The sequence below is a fragment of the Pleurodeles waltl genome, chromosome 10, assembly GCF_031143425.1.
Source record: "Pleurodeles waltl isolate 20211129_DDA chromosome 10, aPleWal1.hap1.20221129, whole genome shotgun sequence".
NCBI classification, from domain to species: domain Eukaryota; kingdom Metazoa; phylum Chordata; class Amphibia; order Caudata; family Salamandridae; genus Pleurodeles; species Pleurodeles waltl.
The window spans coordinates 177893399-177911959 of NC_090449.1; the positions used below are offsets into that span (position 1 = coordinate 177893399).

The 18561-nt window shown below is 42.4% G+C and overlaps 1 protein-coding gene across 1 annotated transcript in view; it reads right to left on the reverse strand.

Moving 5' to 3' along the window:
- Nucleotides 1–4190: 4190 nt before the first annotated feature.
- BRI3 (brain protein I3) overlaps nucleotides 4191–18561 on the reverse strand; it is a 100133-nt gene continuing 85762 nt past the window's right edge. The window contains exon 4 of the mRNA XM_069210136.1: nucleotides 4191–5167. Coding sequence (XP_069066237.1) covers nucleotides 5035–5167 — 133 coding nt within the window. The 3' untranslated portion in view covers nucleotides 4191–5034. The remainder of the gene's footprint in view (nucleotides 5168–18561) is intronic.

An 18561-nucleotide genomic window follows, 5' to 3' on the forward strand; every position in this document is an offset into this window, starting at 1 on the left:
TAGCCAGATGAAGGACCCTGGCCAATGTCCAATGGAAATGACCGACAGGAGCACTTGGTCCAGGGGCAACTCGACTGCAAAATGGACGAAGAAGACAACAGGAAGTGACGTGCAGATGACGTGCTGGCCAATAAGAAGCACGTAAATTGAAGTGACAGTGGAGTAGGCCAATTGTAAGCTCAGGTAAGAAAGGGACTGGTTCTAAGCCCCTTTTAAGCTTTTTAAATGTATTATTAACAATCGATTGCGCAAGAGGTGCCCATGCGCATGAAGGCGAAACCTAAAAATTACTTAAACTTTAGTCTGGAATGCCTTAGCTAAGGTATCACAAAAGGCCTGATTAAAATCCAAAGAAACGTTTGATGACTGGGGAGGAAAGTTTGGTCACCGTTTGAAACAGGGTTTTATTAGAAGATTGAGCCAATTCAATTGTTTTGACATAATAGGCCGATTTTTCCGACAGAATAAGTTTTTTTGTATTGCACGATTAGATCTTCATAGCATTCTTTTTCCAAGAGATTGTACGATCTCCTCCAGGTCTGTTCCTGACTGCAGCATTCTTGTTTAGCAGCTCAAAGAAAACCCCTAAACCATGGTGCTGCTGGGTTTGTGTCTTTTGGCAATCTTAAACTTTGCCAGTTAACTGCACTATTTTGCCAGGAGGAATAGTTGGTCAGCATTAGGTTGATATCGCCAGTATCATCTTGCTGTGTATCCTCAAAAGTATCCTTCAATTCTGAAGCTTGTACCAAATGCCAAGCATGAAGTGGAACAGGCTTTCCTATAATCTTATTGCAGGTATTATAAACCATGGTCGTAGTTTTCCATATAACTGCACTGTGCTCGGACCAGGTTAAGGGGATTAAATCTGGGGTGGATTATTAGTAAATAATCCATCCAGAGTATGGCCTGCGAAATCGGTGGGACTGATAACACGTGGTTCGAAACCCATTCCCCCTACAGTAATTAATGCTCAAAATATACTTCTTACAATCTAGCTTTCTTGGACTCTCACTTTGATGAAAATGCAAATTCAGGGTGTTCTCCCCAGTGCCCCCCCATTAGGGTTTCACAAAAAGAATTGCTATTCGTGAGTACGTACAGCTGAGAGACTTGTATGTCCACAAATTGGTGGAACAGAATAGCAGTTTGAATGAATGGCTTTCAATTGTTAAAACAATGGATCCTGGTCCAGACGAATGTTGCTGTCCCCCTTGGGCCATTAGGAAGAAACAGGTCTACCAGAACGACGCTGGGGTAATTACCTCAGATGCATCAACCACTCTTCTTGTAACCATCCCCCTAGGTACTCACCAGAGTAAAAGGATACTTAATAGCAAGGCAATTTTTACCAAACTGCGCTGGGTCCCCACTCCCGTATTTCCCCACAAGGTCCTTTCTATCCATACAGGTAGCCCATTTGTTTATAATAAATGCTGGCGAATGAGGAGGCCAGACGAAGAAGCAAGACACCTGAGCAGGTGTGTGAGGACTGCCTACGATTTTTAGAATTGCGTGTTAGAGTTTTGGAGCACCTTAAACTGAATAATTTCCGAGGCTTTTAGATGTATATCTCTCCCACAGCAGGAGTTCAGTTTTGTTTTGCAGACTCCTTACACGCCTGTTTTGAGTGTGGATACTATACCTTATAAACTCCATACAGAATAGTCTTAACTGGTTAGTTTGAGGCAAAAATCAAGAAAACAAGCATTAAAATTACTACTGTGGCACGGTATCTCCTGCACAGACCACGGACTAGCTATGCTGCTTGTTAGAAATGGGGTCTTTGGTTGGCAGTCAGATTACCCCCTGTCCTAGCAAGGACCCTCACTCCAGTCAGGGTAAGTCACACACAATCCAAATTATCCTGTGCCCACCCTCTGGTAACTTGGCACTCAGCAGTCAGGCTTAACTTAGTAGGCAATGTGTAAAGTATTTGTACAATAAATCATACAATACCACAATATAACACCACAAAAATACACCACAGTGTTTAGAGAAATATATAATATTTATCTGGATAAATGCAGGTCAAAACGATTAAAGATGAAATAGGCAAATGCAGGGAGATCACCGAAAGTGATATAAAGTGACTTAGAGTTGAAATATTACTGTAAAAGCAATAAAAAGTGTCTTACGTTCTCCTAGAAACAACAAGTGTCTCTTGCAAGGCAAAGAACCTGGTTTGCATTTAAATTCCTCACAAGGGACCACAGACGAGGAGATGCATGGAAAACGGTAGGTGTGCATCGGTTTCGCCCCTTCGCATACAGACTTGCATCGTTATTTTTCACGCTGGGAAGATGTTGCGTTGATTTCCCACGTGCAGCCTTAGATCCTTTTCAGGTTGTGGGGTTTTCAGACGCCCCGGGGACAATGCGTGGAATCCTGGGCTTGCGGAGCGAAGTCACACAGGCTGTGTCGATTCCGGTAGGAAATCCGTGGAATTTTCCTCTGCACAGCAGGCGCTGCATCGATTTCTCTCAGGAAGTCGGGAGGAATTGTACTGAGTCAGCTTGCGTAGGTCCAGTTGGGCTGTGCATCGAAGTTCCGGTTAAGTCATTGGCTCAGTCGGAGTTGCGTCGTTCCGGTCTCGGCGTGCGGTGAATTTTTAACCGCGAGCAGGCTGTGCGTCGTTCTTGCCAGGCAGTACATCAAATTTTTGCCCCACGGGGATTTCTGCTGCTGGAGAGAAGTCTTTTTGGTTCTGAGACTTCAGGGAACAGGAGGCCAGCACTTGGAGAGCACTTCTGCAGCAAGGCAAGAGAGCAGCAAGACAGCAGGCAACAGCAAGGCAGCAGTCCTCTTCAGAAAGCAGTCAGGCGAGTCCTTTAGGCAGCCAGGCAGTTCTTCTTGTCAGGGTGCAGGTTCTGGTTCAGGTTTCTTCTCCAGGAAGTGTCTGAGGTGGTAGGGCAGAGGCCCCATTTTTTTTTACCCAAATGTGCCTTTGAAGTGGGGGAGACTTCAAAGAGTGTCTTAGAAGTGCACCAGGTCCTCTTTCAGTTCAATCCCGTCTGCCAGGGTCCCAGTAGGGGGTGTGGCAGTCTTGTGTGAGAGCAGGTCCTCCACCCCCCTCTCCCCCGCCTAGGAAGACCCATTCAAAATGCAGATGTATGCAAATGAGGCCGAGTATCTTGTGTTTGGGGTGTGTCTGAGTGAATGCACAAGGAGCTGTCAACTAAACCCAGCCAGGCGTGGATTGTAAGGCACAGAAAGATTTAAGTGCAGAGAAATGCTCACTTTCTTAAAGTGGCATTTCTAAAATAGAAATATTAAATCCAACTTCACCAGTCAGCAGGATTTTGTATTACCATCCTGGCCATACTAAATATGACCTTCCTACTCCTTTCAGATCAGCAGCTACCACTCAAACAATGTGTGAGGGCAGCCCCAATGTTAGCCTATGAAGGGAGCAGGCCTCACAGTAGTGTAAAAACAAATTTAGGAGTTTTACACTACCAGGACATATAACTACACAGGTACATGTCCTGCCTTTCACCTACACAGTACCGTGCCCTAGGGCTCACCTAAGGCACACCTTAGGGGTGACTTATATGCAGAGAAAGGGGAGTTTTAGGCTTGGCAAGTACTTTCAAATGCCATGTCGAATTTGCAGTGAAACCGCACACACAGGCCTCGCAATGGCAGGCCTGAGACAATGCTAAGGGGCTACTGAAGTGGGTGGCACAATCAGTGCTGCAGGCCCACTAGTAGCTTTTAATCCACAGGCCCTGGGCACATTTAGTGCACGCTAATAGGGACTTATAAGTAGATTAAATAGCCCAATTGGGTATGATCCAATGTTACCATGTTTAAAGGGAGAGCGCATATGCACTTTAGCACTGATTAGCAGTGGTAAAGTGCACAGAGGCCTAAAGCCGGCAAAAAGGAGGTCAGAAAAAGGAGGAAGGCAAAAAGTCTGGGTCTAACCCAGCAGAAAAGGCCATTTCCAACACTGCTTTACTGTAGTTCAGCTGAATATATATTAGGGCACCCTTTGTGAGTGCATGCTCTTTACTGACATTTGTAGAGGCAAGTTACAAAAAAATGAAATATTATGCTCAACAATAAATCTGAGCCACTAGTAATGATTATATTGTCTTACAAATAACTGAACATAGATTCTGCATCTACTCGAGTTTTTATAGCAATACAAATAACCATCCTGGGCTGCAAATAAAATGCAAAAATAGTGTTTGAAATGTTTATTAAACATTATAAAATTTGACATTAATAACGCTAACTTTGACATTTATAACGCAACTAAGCAAAACAATTGTGGTGTTTAAAAAATAAAAAGTATAAGCTCACATTCATTGGTTTATGAAATGATTACCGTTCATGAATTTCGCGGGCAGGTAACAATATTAGAATAGCAGCTGGCATGCTACTAAATTTAATTTGCGCCACCTGCTATTGGTTTGTATTAAAGCCAGATTTAGTGATCTCTGCCCCCATGTTGGCCAGGGGTACGAAACAACTTCAAAATGCAGAAAACAAACATAAGGGATTCCTATTGAACACATCCCATTTCATAAGCAGGATGTGAAATCCGTAACACCAGTTAACTATCAACAATTTACTTTTAACTCAACTTTAGTCAAATCAGTGAACATAAACATACATTAATATCCAAATATCATTGACATCTGAAAAAGGTTTGCTTCGTAAAAAAATTCATACTGTACATTTCATCCATGTTGTAAAGGGACTTCAATCACGCAAACTCACACTTTTGCAAACCCCCTCAAAGAGAAATTCCAACATTGTATTCTAAAACTGCCCCTATGGAAATTTTCAGGGCCATGTGAAAGGCACCATTTACGCGTGGTAGCACCAACGTTACGTGTGTGTTTGTCACAACTGCTCCGGTGAAAGAAATGGATCCGCATGCATTAACTATCAAATCACCCTTTCCAATAGAAATATATTTAATCAATTAACAGTGGACACAGAACTGGACATTTACATGGGACGGGGGGAAAAAGGTACATCAAGAGTAATGGCCGCAGAGAGCTGGTCTGTCCGCTCTCCTTAGCCAAAGGTTGCACCACAGTTGGGGCATCTTCTCTGCTTCAACGCGAGGCAAAAGAGAATCCCGATGGGGAAGAAGATTATAGCGCACAGGATCCCGCAGCAGGTGAAGTCATCCTCCAAAACGCCAACCCTGTGGGATGGGTGGAAAAGAAGGGCAGAATTACAAGCGAATGAGGCCTTCGACATTTGTAGAGCCAAGTTACAAAAAACGTCACTATGTTTGCTCACAAATACATTTGAGACATTTGTTTGCAACGATTCTGCTGTGTTACAAATAACTGAACACAGGTTCTGCACCCACATGAGTCTTTATAGCAATACAAGTAGCCATCCTGGGATGAAAATAAAATGCCAAAAATAAATACATACCTTCCACATGCATTATTTAATAAAGACGTGTATTAGATTATCCAAAGCAGCATTAAATAGGTTTTAAAATGGATGAATATATGTATATATATATATATATATATATATATATATATTAGTAAAATATCTGAATTGTGTAATCAATTAAGGCCGTTCGGCAACAGTAGGTCATACTGGGCCATCTCTAGTTATTGTATATGGGGTTTGTAAGAGCTTTACTAGTAATGAAAATAAGTTATGATACACAAAGAACACAGAGGTTTAGTTTCTAGAGAAGAGAAAGTCTGTCAAATTAAGTCCTGTGTAAAACAGATTCCAAAATTGGGCTGCTGAGTTGGGTAGACTAACTACACCTGGGGCCAGATGTATCAAGCCTTTTTGCATTCGCAAACGGTGTGAATCCCCGTTTGCGAATGCAAAAATGCCTTTCAGTATTTATGAAAGGCATTTGCAATGCAAATTTAAGGAATCGCTAAAATAGCGATTCCTTAAATTTGCGAGCCTGTTTAGAGAATTGCAAATTGCGATTCTCTAAATTAGAAATCGCAAATAAGGAATACTTATTTGCGATTTCTAAACCACATGTAACAAGCAATTTCTTAATGGGAATTGGGCATTAAGTAATCGCTATTGCCACCGAGTTGAACTTGGTGGTAACCATGTGCAAAATTTAAAAATGCATTAAAAATGCATTTTTAAAATTGACATGTAGCGCACACATGCCCCTTTGGCATGTGTGCGCCTTACATGTCCTGAAATATTTTTTTGGGGTGCAGCAGAGGGGGCCTTAGGCCCCCAGCACCCTGGGTCTTTGCATTTCCTAAATTGTGAATTCCAGTTAGGAATTTGCAATTTGGGAATTGCTAAAAATTCTCAAATATGGGCCTGCAGGCCCATAGGTGCGAATGGGGTCTGTATCGCAATTTGCGATTCGGTAATAGCATTTGTGATATTTAAGAAATCGCTATTACCGAATCGCAAATAGGATACATTGCATTTTGCGTATCAGAAATAGCAATTTCTTAAAAATCACTATTTTCGAATCTCAAATGCCTTTTTTGTTACATCTTGCCATGGTTTCTAATAACGCCTAGGCATCCTACATGCAGGGAATGCCCTGAGCGTTTGAAAACTGGGCCCAATCTCAGGGCACTGACCTTCCAGGGGCGCTAGCCTGCAACAAACATCCTACGATTTAGGGTTAAAAAAAAAAAAAAAGTTTATTTGAACTCTTTTTCTGAAGGCTGTTGCATACATACCAATAGACCGATTCAGGCAGGAGACCCTCCCCCCCCCCCTTTTTTTTTTTTTAAAGCTAAAAATAATACTTATTATTAGAATAATGAAAATGGAGTACAATTAGACGCAAGTAAAAAATGTTTTAAATGCATGTTGTGCGTGTGGTGTGAGTGAGGGTGTACGTAAGTGTGAATTTGTGTGAGTGAAAGCGGGGGTCAAAGGCTATGTTTTGTTACTTTCGCTACCCCTGGCATTTCGGTTAATTGACCTACTCCTTGCAAATTTTCAATACATCTATCATTAAAGGGACGAGTGGGAGGGGGCGCGAAATTTTGTTCTCCATGGAGCTCTCTGAACAAAGGACATAGCCTACCCGCTCAAAGACCTCAAACATAAGGTAACACCTGGATCTAAGTTGAGATGGTTTTAGCCAGAAGGTGGCGCCGTTTCATTAAATATGACTAGATTTACTTTTCAACACACTTTTAGGTTTCCACCCAAGCGGACGTCATGCGGTTTAAATCAATAGGTACGTTAGTTACATGGTAAATAGCCATTTGCTCGTTTGTGGTGTGAATCTTCTCTTATAAAAGTTATCTCATTAAACTACCAGCAGCGATTCTGTTGTGTGTACAGATCACGTGTCGGAAAGGTGAATCTCGGTCCACTGTCAACATTACACTTCTGAAAGTTTAAGTATAACAAAACGTTTTTTATGTAACGCACCATAGTGCTGGTTTTAAGCTTAGTGTTAAACATATGCCGATTTTATGTTTCAAACCAAATTGTAATTTCTATATTTTGTATCTAAAGAATTTTACACCTTAGTTTTTCTTTATTTTCCACATTTTAATAACTTGACCAGGGTTAAGGACTTTCGCAACAAGTCAACTGTACCGTTAACAAAAGAAAAAAAATACTTGTCACATGACATGCAACGCAAGAGTGTGGCTTCCAAGAAGTCAGGTGAACAGAGAAGCAGGGCCGTTTGTTTTTAAACAGGAAAGAGCGCCTTGCAGCCAGGTGGTGGCACTATATGCTGTGGATCTTAATCAGGTTGCACTAGAAAACAAGCATTCACAATGCAATGAGTCTCGGGTCTGCTCGAGTTAGAGCTATTAGCGTTGTAAACTCCTAACCGGACTCTTCTTGCCACATAAACTGAAAATGAAAGGATAAACAGTTTCACATTAGCGAGCCGACGGTCGCGAAGCAAACACACAAAAGGAAACAGAAGTTAGCTTGCAGTGAAATGTATCGGCAAAAGTGCAATTATCTATGTAAAAGGATCGATATCATGCAAAGCGCAGGACTACTGCCCAGCGAGATCGCGCTACCTACGAAACAGAGAAAAAAAATTAGTCCAGAAACCATACGGAAAACATGGAGCCTCGTATGTTTTCAGTAGTTGGCTGGTGCACTTGAGAAGGGCTAGACACCGAAAAAGGCATGACGCATGCATGCCTTTCACTAATGAAATCAAGTGGATTTTAAAAAGCAAGCCCACAAACCAACCTAAGTGATGGGTGTGGTTATAAGCCCATAGAGAGATAACAGGGTCAGAGTGCTTTGCGTGCTCAACCTTAAAAATACATATTAAGCACACAAACTACATGTTGTTCAGATTGGAGTACGGCACAAACTTTTCAGGGGTGCAAAAATAAAGGGGGTGGGCAAAAGGCTTTTTGAAACAGCACACCACAACATTTAACTGTCTGTAAATGAACTGTGCAAACATTTCAGAATATATCAGAAGTGGGAAGGCACATATGAAACACTTTTTTGTAATTTTGAAGTGTGCTGGAAACATTTTAATATGATCGAACAAATCAATACACCAGATTATTCCTTTTCCACACATTATCGTTCGAATACAGTATAGTTTTATCGATAAAACTGTATGTTTGCAAATGTATTGGTCATTTCAATTAAAAATGTGTCTAATCGCAGAGCACTACCCCACCATGCATACTCCACTCCACTCTACGCCACTAACTTTTAGCAATGCTGAACAGCAGCCACGCGGGTGTACAACATGGCTAAAAAACATTGGCAAAGCCAACAGGTCTTCCATAGGCGAGACCTATTGGCTTTGCCAATACTTATTTTTGTTGCTCGGAGCAAACGCTACATAGGAAATGTGCTGACACCAAACTGATTTCACAATTTTTGTTGCATAATAAGATAGAAAATACAGTTCCTCCTCTTCAAATGTGAATGAGTCAGTCGATTTGTTCCAGGTTTAACTAAACAGATAGCAAAAACCGGCTAAACTGTTTTTTAAAATATTTAGTGGACTAAGGTTTGGTAAAATAATTTAAGAAAATAAGATTATTTAAGAAAAACAATGTGAGTATTTGTAAAGCGCATCAAAACTACGAGGGCGTGTACCTTGATTTACAAGGACAAAGACGAGTTTTTTCCCGCAATTGTGACAAAATATACTTTCTCATTCTTGCTCTAATGCAGAAATATTTCTGTAATATGTTCAGGGACAAAAATAGTTTGCACCACTCCATCTAGCACGGTGGTCCCAAATTGTTTCGCACAAGTGTTTGCACCACTGCAAAGTACCAGAAAATGCTCATAGGGTCCCGTGTGCAGTCAGATCTAGGTTGTTTCACATCCTAGTTAGAATTTCTGCTCATTAGACAGCGGACTACGTCACACGCATGCAGTTTTACCATCTGGGAAGAGATTACAAGTAATGCACCGGGAGCGAGCCCAGTTTCCACCACCAACTTAACATTTTTGTACTGGCATCTGAAATATATAGCAGGCTGAAAGTAAGTCAGTGGAAATGGTAAAACAGCACTGTTACTGGTGCAAAGTTATGAGCGCTAAAGCAATGCATGTAAAGCAAGCCCCAGATGATAATCGGTAGGTTCATTAAGCTTATCTTATTTGTTATTAAAAAAAAAAAATAGGCGTCTTCTATCACCTGTCTGAAAAACACCCTTAAGGTAGGTCAAGTCCGAATATTTACTGTGCGCCCAAGATCACACGTCAGGTACTTAATATAAATAGTAAGATAGGCCTACTTGTCCACCCAGTCAATCAGGAATCCATCTATGCCAAGTTAAGTAGCCAGCCTATCAAGACGACAGTCACCAGTTTTGTTTATCTAGTGGTGAAGCTATTTGAGGACGTCAGGTACACGTTTAACAGTTACGATGGCAAAACAAAGTATTAAGTTTGGTTCCGTTTTTCTATTGAAATATTTACAATAGACTGGGCACCGCACAATCACTGTGAAAGCGAAGAAACTGGATAGCCACCCCCATATATGTGCAGAAAGACAAATGTATAACAAACACCTCACTTTTATAAACTAAAAAACTCAGCGACACAGATTTTAAGATTTCGTAAAGCCAAAATATATACGTGATTCCATTACTCAACCATCATCGCGCTTTGGACCTTGGAAACAGAGAGGAGTCCCGGCGCGATGCTATCTGTTGTTTGCAAGTATAACTTGACACAGAACGCTTATAATACGACTTCCAGTAAATACTTTTGTGTTTTGATTCTTTTCAGGCGAGATACCTACCCTTGGAGAGGTCAAGCATGTCTTAAAAACGTTGGTGATCTAAGCGCTTTAAGTACTATAGCTTGGTTTATTTTCTCCAATGCAGACCCTCCAGTGGTCTCTCAATAGGAGATTACTGTCTGCTATCCATCTCGACTCCTGGACACTAGTATACACCGACTGCCCCACTCGCCGATCCCGTCCAAAAATCCACTGTACCTGGTGACACCATTTTGCCGCCTAGCCCGCAGTAAGGAATGCTTTTTTGGTGAGCGTCGACAGCAGCAACTTAAATGGCGAGCACGTGCTCACCATGGAATCCTGCTTACATTTATTTCTGTTTTGGTAGGTGTACTCCAAGGAAGATTTGACAAACCAGTACTGGCAACGTCAAAAGGTTTCGCTCATGCAAGAGCTACTGCCTTTGTTAATGTCTTTTAGCCACTTCGTACTATGGAGTTGTATGCTGTAGAGTGGATTGGAATAGATTGGTGGGGTTCAGATTAGAGTGTGGTGGCGCAGAGTGGCGTGGCGCAGCAGTGTAGAGTACAATGTAATAGAGTGCAGTGGGGTATCGTGACCAGAGTGGTGGAGAGTAGAATGCAGTGGCAGAGTAGAGTGCCGCATAGTGCAGAGGCACAGAGTAGAGTGCAGGGTAGAGTGGCACTGAGTAGAGTTTAGCAGAGTAGAGTGCAGGGTAGAGTGGCACAGAGTAGACTTTAGCAGAGTAGAGTGCAGGGTAGAGTGGCACCGAGTAGAGTTTAGCAGAGTAGAGTGCAGGGTAGGGGAATGGGAGGGAAAAGAAGCAACACTGCAGGGGGACGGGTGGAAGAGAATGGAAGCCAAATGTACAAGAATAATGGAGCTATACTGAAAACACAAGCACTCATTCACATAGAACACAAAGAAAAAGATTGCTCTAAAAACAAGAGCTGTGGAAGGACACAAGTACTTGGTCCATGCTCCAGGGCGGGGCCAAAGGCCAGAAGAGGACAAGATGGCAGCACGCCACGATAAGCAGAAAAAAAAAACACAGATAAAGGAAATGAGAGTGATGCTGAAGCTAACATTGGTGGTTATGGGCAGACTGCAAGCCCACTGTATGTAAACCAGTCTCTCAGAGACCACGCGTGCGGTCTAGGAAAACCTAAAAACAGTAACGATGCATTTAAAGTACAGTGGGTCAAGAACATCGATTCCACTGGTTACAACTGTTTAGGCAGGGGAGTTACGGCTGGGGGCGGGAATTCTACCCCTCCCAAATTTTATAACAACGTGTAGCTCATGCTGTTCTGAAAGCAGCAGAGTTTGTTAAATGATAAACTGAATGAAATTTAAAGAACTTTAAAAATGTGAGTGGGTAGGGGGGTTGTTGCCAACTCAATGGGAGATTCTATAAAAATCAAGCAGCATACAGTGGTTTAGAGGATCATGCCAGTAAAACTGGTGAAAAACAGACATAGTGTAAATATAATGTTTAAGGGTGCATTTGAGGTTTCCCCAAAGGATCTTGTACGGATACAAGTGTCTAATAGTAAGTACTAGGGAATACTGATCCAACACATCCGCACTTGATTAATTAGACAAAGGATGATGGTTTAAGGGCGGTTCTACAAGGAATCTATGTGAAAACGACTGGCAACCAGTCTGTTCTGAAGCACATCATGCCAGCTGTATTACACTGGAATGGTGATGAAGCGGGGGCGTGGTGGTGTTCGACCATTAGGTACATGACCAGAAAAATATTGCTTTTTAAAGCACATTCTTTATACCAGGCAACCTGGTTAAAACTGGGTAGGGTCAGAGCTACCATGGCCCCATTCTATAATGTGGGCCCCTCCAACCAATTTATTTTATTAATAATTATACCAAAGAGGGATGCTTAATCACTTTGGACCAAAAGCATCAATGAAAACAGGATGGTTACCAAATGCAGTTCTTTAGAGGCAGCTAGCTGATGGGAAAAGAGGCGCGGATACCAAAAGGCATGGTACCACATACCCGCGAACAGCGATGCATCGCTGGAGGCCTTCGGACAGCTCGCTGTACGACTGACTTAGAAAACTAATGGAAGAGACCAGAGGAGGCCAGCGGACTTCTAATGGTGCGCAGATTCAGTCTCAGATTGCAGGAGCTCCATAGGCAGCAGCCAAGTACCGTATCCAGGGATTCTGTTCAAGTCTCTCGAAGCAAGCGGCCATGCAACAATCAATCATGCCCTCCATCTCCTTCCTTTCTGCAGCATCTTTCTGTTGTGTGTTTCTGTGGAGTCCAATTCAAGTGGCGAGGAGTTCCTCCTTACCGCCCAAGGAGACTGGAAACCCTCCTCCCCGCCTTTCCTATAAACGCAATAGGGCTTGCACATTGCACCCTTCTCTCCAAGCTGGTGCCTAACTTTCCTTGGGCAGGAATGCTCCCTCTAGATCTCAGTCAAAAGCTCAAGGCCTGCTCTCCTAAGAGAGAACTTACTCAGGGATTGGAAACTCGGTATAGTGGGGTGAGCAAAGTCAGACAGACTGTGGCAACCGGACGCCAAAAGCGGCCTCCATGAATACTCACCAGGAACCTATTATGCCACTGCCATAGTAGACCTTAACTTTCTACACAGGGCTGCTGCGCTCTCACGAACAGTAAACAATTCTCTGCAGGGTTCTCAGACCTTTAATGGGACAGGACATGACCTCTACGCATAGCTATCATAATTTTAAAGACAGTTCTTACGCACTTCTGCCAACGTGCTACATCTTCATGGGACATCCTGGACCAATGCTTCATTTGTAAAAGGGTAAGTGCTGGGGGCTAATGACTCAGACAGAAGCCCACGGCCTGTAAAACTGAGTATCTGGGGAGCTGAAAACGAAGCAAGAGTCAATGTCAGACGAGTCAAAATAAGTGCCAGTCCCAAAATGTATGTGGCTGGGGGCCCTCTGCAACCAGGGGCTCGAATTTAGCGCCGGCCTGGACCTTCATTTCTCAACAAGGCCGCCGTGCTTTTTCTGGAGAGTACTACCACTTCTCTATGGGGCTATTATATTTTCTATGGTGCTGTAACAGCCTTATACAGCAGAAGACAAACACTGTTCAGCAATTTCTTCGCCACTGCCAAAGCGTCTGTACTTTCTGAGGCACAGAGCAGTGGCTTGAAAGCAGGAGACTGTCTTTTTGTGAAATTGATGCTCTCCTCATTCCATGAAAAGAGTGCATAACACGAGCTCGCCTCCTTATGCGTTTATTCGGGCTAATAGTTATAAACAGCATACATGTTGCAGAGTGAATGTTATCAATGTGAGGTCCTATCAGTGACCATAGGGGCAGCAGAGTAGGACTTGCATAGATGCCCTCGTTTTACAATTCACAAAAGTGACTCACGAGTCTACACGTCAGATTTTCTGCCACTGTCCTACTGCCCTGCACTTGCTCCTGCAAACCGTTCACACTGAAAACAATCCAGAGTTAGTATGGCAGAAGTGCAGGTTTGCACACTTAACATTTTCCTAACCCTTCTCTAAGTGGAAATCATTAATATTATAATTATATTTTTGGGTTCAGATTTTACACACAAAACCATAGAAATCCTCAGTTTTAAATATGTCAAGAAACTGTAGCTCAGGTCTTAAAGTAACTTTAACGCTTGCCCTAGCCCTGCCAATTACCCCACATTTTACATTGATCATGACATCTTCTATGACGTCATTGATTATCACTGCTATGTTTGCAATAAAATTATTGATGAGGAAACTGTGAATTGCGTTGGCGCGAATTACATTTACCTTAGGGCATGAGTTATAGCTTCTTGAGATAAGTAAAATTACAACTGTTGAATTTCCACGGTTTGGTATGTGTAAAATCTGAACCCAACTATAACGTCCCTGTAACATTTGTTTTTTTAGTGATAAATATATATATATTCATAAACACACACATAAAAAAAAACACAAGTAACAAGATACAGTTAACTCCACAGTCTACAATTTGCAAAATAGGCATCCAAGACACCACTAGCTTGGCATATAACTGTCAGTGCCCCGGCAAGGAGCTACACACTGTCTGGTGTTTAGCAAAGACAAGTAGGCAGAACCAGCATTTCATTTTCAGTTGCTTCCCAAATGCATTACACCCGGTTTATCGACTAAGGGTACCCTGATCCCACAGAAAACCCATACATATCTGGTACCCCATGCGCCAAAGACTGAGTGAAAAAAGTTTGAGACCTCGCCTTAGCAAGGCTTCACCCTCTGCCAGCAATTCAGGGTGTCAAAGATCTGGTATCCAGCGACATAAAACTTAGAACATAGAAATGTTACAAATATATGTAGGTGTTAGGTTTCCACACCACACAAGGGTAACATCTACAACTAAAAAGGTAGGTAGACAAAGGTGGCATTTTGCTCGCAGTCGCTTTCAGAATTTCCAAAATGCATTGCTCCCAGTGTATCGCCTATGAGGTTCTTCAACCATAGAAAAACATCCATGTCTGGTACCTCCTAGGCCAAGAGGAATAAAGTTGAAGGTTGAAAGGGAGGCTCCTGAATGAGGCAGATTGGAGGGATTTAGCATGTGTTGATTAAAAACAATAACTGGTGAAAATCTGATCGAGTTCTAAGTGTTCTGGGGCAAGCAATGTCTGACTTACATAAATACATTCCTTAAATCATACAGCAGTTAAAATGTTAGTTTCTATACTGTCCACGCAGGCCTAAATTAGATATTTCAAAACAGTGCACCATAAACTGTGATTTGGCCACAATTTTGTGACTGCACAGTACATTATTTAATATTAAAACCAGGCTACACTATCTATGCAAACCCACACAGATTCGGTATTGCAAGAATAGTCTCATTTAGGCCAAGATTTCCTTGGTTACTGATCCGAGACTTCGGTCTGTCCATTTGAAAAAATGCACCAAAACGCTGAACCAGTTTGCTGAAAAAAAATATCACCACAATTTTCATTATATCATCATGCTACAGCAAGATATTGAGGCAGGGAGTGCAGAACACAGACCCCGAAATGTGCTGCAAAGTTTGTATCGGTTGACAAGAGCCCAAGGAGGTACATGTGTCTAAATAATCTAATACCGATATTATGCACACAAAAAAAAAAAGTTCCGGCTTAGATGAGTCCAAACACCTGTCTATGCTGTTCATTGCCATTGTTGAAAGAAGGGAGGGGCATCATGAAGCACTACACTCCAGGCTTTGACTCTCACTGGACATAGTTTCTCTCAAACTGAACAATAGTAATAAATCGTATTCACTTGTGGATTTATGGCTGTACGCTTATGCAAAACAAAGATATATATATACATATATATATATATTAAAAGCATGCCCAATTTCTACCACATGAAAAATTCAGGATGTATAAAAGTGCACTAGAACATGTATGTGGCCTTTGACAGGAGCAATTTTGAGTATTCCATGGTGTGGAGATACTGGTGAATGCCCACAAATTTAGCTACATCTTCAAAGTTCCCCACCTAGAAGCACACACAATTCTACAGGTAGCCCAAACAAATTGCAAATACCGCAATTACACTATACTTACAAAATCCATGCATACATATATGTACGAATGTAAACATACTCCTCTCTGCTTTAAGGACTCAAGATGCAAGATTTACAGTAATAAAGTGCTTACACAAATGTTGCAATTTTTTTTTAGGAACTTGGCCGTATGAGATCATCTAAACCATGCCAATCTGCCCCATTCTACTATCCAGAAGCCTGTGGAAAGTTAGGAAAAGTTCCAAAATACAAAATTTAAGTTTCCACAGAAGAGAACTGAAGTCTCTTATATTCGAAATTTCTCATAGCTTTCCATTACACAACTGCATACTTGAAGCCAATTACTCTACATATCCAACCATGTGCTTTTGAACAAACGTGATCAAGTTCTGATTTACATGTTTTAGTGAACGTTCCTTCCTTCGTGTATGTATTTCATTACACACTCATTCATTTCGCTGCCTTTTATACAGTGCTTTGACACCTTGGTTCATACCAATTAATACTAGATGAAACCTTATGCAGAAAGTTGGCAAATCTGCTAAAATTGTACTAGTTCGTAATGATTCAGAAGGCTAATACATGTCTCCCTCCGTTAGAACGGCAAGCCAACACACGCACACACTTTTCAAGTTGTGGTGATGCATTCTATGTATGTTTACTTTGAAAAATCCAAACACCACAATTGTTCATTTTACAAGGCACAAGGCGTAACCAACCAGCCTAATGCTGCAATAAAAGAATGAACGCAGATAGTGCCTACAGCACCAGGAACAAAGATAGACTCTTGATAGAAATAACTGTAATTAAAATTCAAAAATACAGGTCTCACATGAGCACAAAAACTCAGGACCACTGCTGGTATCAGATTCTCGCCCCTCACCTTTGTTCTAGAGGGCGCTTGAAAACTTGTCTCCAAGACCATCTTAATACAGGGTTAACTACGTAATTCCCTTTACACTAAAGTATGCTTAATGCACTTAGTATTCTTTTTACTGTATTTACGGAGTTACGTATGATGCATTTGTTGTGTCACATGTAAAGCACTCCAACCCCCTTGAGCCAGATCCAACCTAAAAAATATAGAAATAAGAATCTTCGTTTCAGGTACACAAATTCTGTATGGGACATATGTTAGTGTATTAAATACAGTAGCTCTTGTGCCTTCGGTGTTTTTAACCCAGGACATTCTGAAAATATAACCTTATGCATGCTCTAACAGACTTTTTTCCCCTTAAAGAGTTCTTTAGGTTTTCATGATATTCGCTCCATAAACCCCATCTACCCTGGTCACAATACTACCAACCACTTAGGGCTCATGCAATCGATATGGTTATTCCTCCTGCATTATTGGGTTGGTAGGAAGAAGATGATTTAACAAGGAGATTTGCAAGACAGGATAAGGATCCATTTATAAGGCTTCTATAAACACCTGCGGCCCATATTCATTCAGGTCTGAATTTGATAAAAATACGTTTTGACACTTAACTTATGGTGTTAAGCATGGTCAGAGCCAACAATTTCTGAAGGCGTCATTATACCCAATGTCCTTATCCACAGCACCTTCAAGCGCTGCATTATAATCATGTTCTTATCCAGCCAGCCTCTCCAGCAATAGAAAAACAAAATCAGAAATGGACATAATTTGTGTGGTGCTAGGGGATCCATTGGACAGATCTATTTATTGACTGTTGAATAAACAGGTGCAGACCTTGGGCTAGTAATCCAAGCATTAGACCGGCTCTGTAGCTGAGAAATGTCACATGGAGCGGTGAGTGAGCTTCAGCCTGGCTCCGCTCGAGGTCCCATTGGAACCACGAGTCCATGACGAGCTAAGCTTTCATGTGGATTCTGAGTGCCATCCTTGTTTCACCCTCATGCACAAAAAGGTAAAAACAAAAACATAACATTGGAGGTCAAAGTGAGAGAACAATAGATCCCAATAAGTGGCTGATTTGTACAAAGTGCAACCAGACAACATCGATTAATCACATCTTGTTCTGCATAACCAAATTTTGGAATCTTTGTCAAATATTTTAATTTACTAACCCTCCTTTTTCTGGACTATCACACACGAAAGCACCTTCAAAAACATGAGTTCAGAATCCCAGTTGTACAAAAGTTGTATTTGACTTAATACACTATTTCGTTGCCCTAGCGTTAAGAATCTGGGCCACATTCTGGGTTCACGTGACAACTGTCTTACCCTCTACTGCACTAATGGCGCGGTCACCAGGGAGAGGGCAGGAATGCTTCCAAGTTCATATTTACAATCGATCACTCTCAATAAGTACTTCTCAGCGCAGTGCTATAATTTGATTAATGTCAAAGCTTTCACATTAGAGAAATGCTCTTTTTTGTATTTTGAAGAGACTTTGGCCCTCATTCTGACCTTGGCGGGCGGCGGAGGCCGCCCGCCAAAGTCCCGCCGTCAGATTACCGTTCCGCGGTCGAAAGACCGCGGCGGTAATTCTGACTTTCCCGCTGGGCTGGCGGGCGGTCGCCTTCAGACCGCCCGCCAGCCCAGCGGGAAAGAGGCTTCCACGATGAAGCCGGCTCGGAATCGAGCCGGCGGAGTGGAAGCTGTGCGACGGGTGCAGTTGCACCCGTCGCCTATTTCACTGTCTGCGCAGCAGACAGTGAAATACATGTAGGGGCCCTCTTACGGGGGCCCCTGCAATGCCCATGCCAGTGGCATGGGCACTGCAGGGGCCCCCAGGGGCCCCGTGACCCCCCCTACCGCCATCCGGATCCCGGCGGTCCGACCGCCGGGATCTGGATGGCGGTAGGGGGGGTCGGAATCCCCGCGGCGGTGCAGCAAGCTGCGCCGCCGCGGAGGATTCAATGGGGCAGCGGTACACTGGCGGGACCCCGCCAGT